General features: G+C 58.6%; 1 protein-coding gene across 1 annotated transcript in view; it reads left to right on the plus strand.

The window, feature by feature from the left end:
* Positions 1–4,409, plus strand: part of NCOR2 (nuclear receptor corepressor 2) — a 138,265-nt gene that overhangs the window by 61,599 nt on the left and 72,257 nt on the right. Inside the window, exons 14-15 of the mRNA XM_007938111.1 lie at positions 2,086–2,234; positions 3,397–3,569. Of these exons, the coding sequence (XP_007936302.1) occupies positions 2,086–2,234; positions 3,397–3,569 (322 nt within the window). The remainder of the gene's footprint in view (positions 1–2,085; positions 2,235–3,396; positions 3,570–4,409) is intronic.

The raw sequence follows: 4,409 nt of genomic DNA on the forward strand, positions 1-4,409 counted from the left end.
GGCAGAGCCTGGCAAGGGCAGTGGGTGGGTGGGGCTGGTGTGGCCAGGTACGGCACAGAGCTTGGGCTGTGGTTTTCAATCCTGGCACTTAACATCCTGCGCCTCGGTTTCCTTTTCTGTAAAATGGAAGGATGATAGGAGGTGGGTAAAGGGGATGTGTGAGGGACAGGCATACCTTGGAAATACTGCAGATTTGGTTATAGACTGCCCCCACCCCCAAAGCAGATACTGCTGTGAAGCACATCACGTGTGTTTGTTGGCTTCCCAGTGCATGTGACAGTTACGTTCACACTCTGCTGTGGTCTGTTAAGCCCCGCGGTGTTAGGAAAAAGCGTACAATGTTGAGTAAACGAGCTAAACATGACGCAGAACTACAAAGCGAGCACGTGCAGTTGGGAAAACGCTGCCGATAGACTCGGTCAATGCAGGGTTGCCGGAGGCCTTAGTGCGTAAAACGGCGTCTGCAAAGCACAGCGAGACGGTGTTCCAGGAACGCAGCCGGCACGTGGCCCTTGGATGGCCGCTGTCACCGTTGCCGCGGTCCCTGCGTGGCGCAAACGGTTTGCTCTCAGCTCCCCCCAAAGGTTGCTAATTTAAGCACACTCAGCAGCTCCGCAGAAGATAGGCGGCCAGTGGTCTTCCAAACGGTGTGGCCCTGTGGGGCAGTTCTGCCCTGTAACTCACGGGCGGGGCTGCCGTCAGAGTCGATGACTGCAGCTAGCAACAGTGCGCCCAGAGGTTAATGCCCCAGTTCCCAAGGGTCAAAACTCACCCGTTAAAGTTGGCAGGCTTGCGGTCGTGAGGGAAGACCAGGCTGGGGCTGGGATGCGAGGGGTGGTAGCTGGGAACGTGGGGGAAGGCTGGTGCGGTGTAGTCATCCTTCCAGTGACCCCTTGAGGAACAGAGAGCTGTCTTAGAGAAGAGAGGCCAGGACCCAGCCAGGACATTTCTGGTGGGCATGGTACAGCCTTGCAGAGCCCGAGTTACCGTACACAGACCGCTGGCCTGGGTCCCCCCCTCGTCATTAGAATAAACCAGAGCCCTAAATGGGGCTCTGCACGCACACGCATGCACGCCCTTCTCATCTGCTTGGATTTCCATCTCCCTGGTTTGGGAATTAGTGTGACTTGCGCCCGGTCTGCGTCGAAAGGCTTCTGCCGGCTTTACTTTCATTTCCCTTGGCTCAGTGAGATGAGAGGATTTTCTGGTTCGACAGCTGCCTGAAGGGAGGACCTTGGTGGCCAAGAAGATGAGCATGAGTCTTAAAGAAACCAGGCAGCAAAGAAGAGAAGTCAGGAGGTGGTGTGAGGGGCTGGCCGCCAGTCCTGCCTGTCCCGTTGGAAGGGTACAGGTGCTGAGGAGGGAACTGATGGGCCCCAGTATGTGCCAGTCTGGGGCCCAGGCCTTGGACAGGAGGCGTTGGAGAGGCCGGAGTGAGGAGGCTGATAATGTTGTCAGCCTCCGTGACTGACTGTGAGACAGGCCTGTTTTCCCTCAGGGAGACCTGGCCCAGCCGACTGGCAGGGTAGGCGTCCCCTGCCAACAGGTGCTCACCTACCCGTTTTATGGATCTGGAGACTGAGGGTCAGAGAGGCAGCCTGAGCTTTATGGGGATGGGCAGGCCCTGGGCTCCACTCCCCTTGCTCCAGCTCAGGGCTAGTGGGGCAGCCTTCCCCCCACGCACACACCAGACATCAATTGCTTCCTTCCACCCCGCCGAGGATCCAGGTGGGACGCCATGTTTGTTGCGCTGTAGGCTCCCCCTACCCCCTGCCCAAGCTGTGGGCAGACTCCTCATCCCCTTTCCTGCGGAAGAAAGCAGAGCACAGAGGAGCTGAGACCTTCCCCCAAAGCCACACGGCCACTCTGGCGGACGGTGGGGTGGAGGCTGGGCAGTTGACACGGGCACTTTGTCTACCGCCTGTTCCCCAGCCCCGCGTGGGCTGCGGCCCCTGTTCCCCACAGTGCTCTGGGCCCCCGACTGTTCAGGCTGCCCCTGCAGATCCCCCCGTCCGGCGTCCTGGTGCCGAGCGGTGCCTGGCTCAATGCTCGTCCCTCTCGCCCCTTCCTTCCCGGGCCTGGCAGCAGCAGCAACAGCAACAGCAGCAGCAACAGCAACAGCAGCAACAGCAGCAGATGCCCCGGAGCAGCCAGGAGGAGAAGGAGGAGAAGGAGCGGGAGGCGGAGAAGGAGGAGGACAAGGCCGACCTGGACGAGAAGGAGGAGCTTGTCAAGTAAGGCAGCCCTGCAGTCAGCCCGTCGGGGGCCGCACAGGGTGACCCTCTGTCAGGGTGTGCGGCCTGTGGCAGCTTGGGCTCCAAGAGGGCAGGCTCTCCTGCCGCGTCCGTCCCCGGAAGCCCATCCCTGCCCTTCTCCTCCGCCCGCCCCTCTGTCTCAACCCTCTGGAGGCTGCGGGAACTGATGGCTCATTTGCACTTTCCTCCTGAGCTAATAAATCCTGGCAGTGACTTGGGAGATCTCTGCCTCCACACCCCTCCTTGGCAAGGGCGGCTGGCTGACGGGCTCACCTTTAGAATGATGGCTCCGTGTGGGTTCTTGCAGTCAAGGCAGGGCCTCACCTGCGGCTGACAGCGCCCGACTGTTGGTGGGCAGGCGGGGCTTGGCCAGCTGGCGGCTCAGGGTGGGGGAGGGCCAGGTATCTGTGACGAGCCCCGGCTGCAGCAGAACGTCTGATCCCGTCTCCCTGACAAGCCAGCTTGGCCTTCCCGGAAGATAAATGGGGAAGACAGAGCGATAAATCCTGGTGGCCCCATGATAAACTCTCCCAGGCCAGCTTCTGTGAGAGCCAGGCTGGGTACTGAGGGCGTGTTGGTCCCCAACACCTCAAGGCCTCTCGAGGACCCCGGGGGGCCCTTGCTAATCCTGAAAGCAGAGGTCTCACTGTTTGTCGAGCTCTCTGGGTACCTCCTCTGTGAGGAGTAAAGGAGACTTGGAGATTGCACCCCCTCGGTTAATGTGGGTTCAGATTGCAGCTCTGTGCTTGGCATATAAAATGTCCTTGCCGGTAGCTGCCAGCCCCTACCCTCTTGGGTAAATGAAGCAGTCCCGCGGAAATGCTTCCGGCATCCCCAATTGGTGAATGATACAGCTGGCCAGTAGCCACTGCCCCACACGCCCTCAGGTGACAAGGAAAGTAGTGACAGCAACCAGCTCACGCCTCCTTGTGTCGGTGCATAAAACAGCCTTGCAGGTAGCTACCAGCCTGCCGAGTGAGGAAGCTTGCCCCACGCTGCCAGCCAGCCCTTGCCCCAAGTTTGCCCTTTCGTCCTAGCTCCTGATCATCTCGAACTGGCTGGCAGCCAAAGGAAGCTGCTTCCACCTGCGCCTGGTGCCCAGACTCATGGGTCTCACCCTGTCTCCCCTCTGTGCCCCCAGGGAGAAGACAGATGACACTTCTGGTGAGGACAATGACGAGAAGGAGGCAGTGGCCTCCAAAGGCCGCAAAACTGCCAACAGCCAGGGGAGACGGAAAGGCCGTATCACGCGTTCAATGGCCAATGAGGCCAACAGTGAGGAGGCCGTCACCCCTCAGCAGAGCGCTGAGCTGGGTGAGTCGGGGTCCAGAGGGGTTTGGTGTGGGTCCTGGCTCCCTGCTGGGACTTTGGGTTTGTCCCTTGGCCTCCTGAACCCCCGCTGACCACATCTCTAAGTGGAGGTGAGGTTTCTGCCGCTGCACAGATGATAGAAAGTTCTAGTAATGGTGATTCTCCTGCTTTTTGATCCCTGTGACTGGTACAAGTTAGAGGGCCTTTCTGGAGAAGGGGGGAGGCCTGAGCCGGTGACAGTGGACTCGGGGAGCTGGCTCTGTGGGAAGCAAGCCTGGTCCAGCTGCTTATTGGTCCTGGTCCCCATGCCCAGGAGGATGCTGGGCACCAAGAATGATCACTCATTATGGTTAGCTGGGTGGGTGATGGATGGATAGATGGATGATGGGTGGGTAAATGATGGATGATTGTTGGGCAGATGGATGGATGGGGGATGGGGGATGGATGATGGATGATGGATGGATGATTGTTGGATGGGTGGATAGATGGGTGTTGGATGGCTGGATGAGTGATGGGTGTGTGGGTGATGGATGGATGGCTGGCTAGATATTGGATGGATGGAGGATGGATGGATGGATGGATGATTGTTGGGTGGATGGCTGGGTGGGTGATGGCTGGATGGATGGTGATGGATGGATGATTGTTAGGTGGATGGATGGATGGGTGATGGATGGAAGATGGATGGATGGATGATTGTTGGGTGGATGGATGCATGCATGCATGGAGGATGGATGGAGGATGGATGGATGGAGGATGGCTAGATGATAATGGATGGCTGGAAGATGGATGGATGAGTGGATGGATGATTGTTGGGTGGATGGATTGATGGATGAATGATTGTTG

Source organism: Orycteropus afer, unplaced genomic scaffold (assembly GCF_000298275.1).
Source record: "Orycteropus afer afer isolate SDZICR_OR568_19922 unplaced genomic scaffold, OryAfe1.0 scaffold00048, whole genome shotgun sequence".
Taxonomy (NCBI): Eukaryota; Metazoa; Chordata; class Mammalia; order Tubulidentata; family Orycteropodidae; genus Orycteropus; species Orycteropus afer.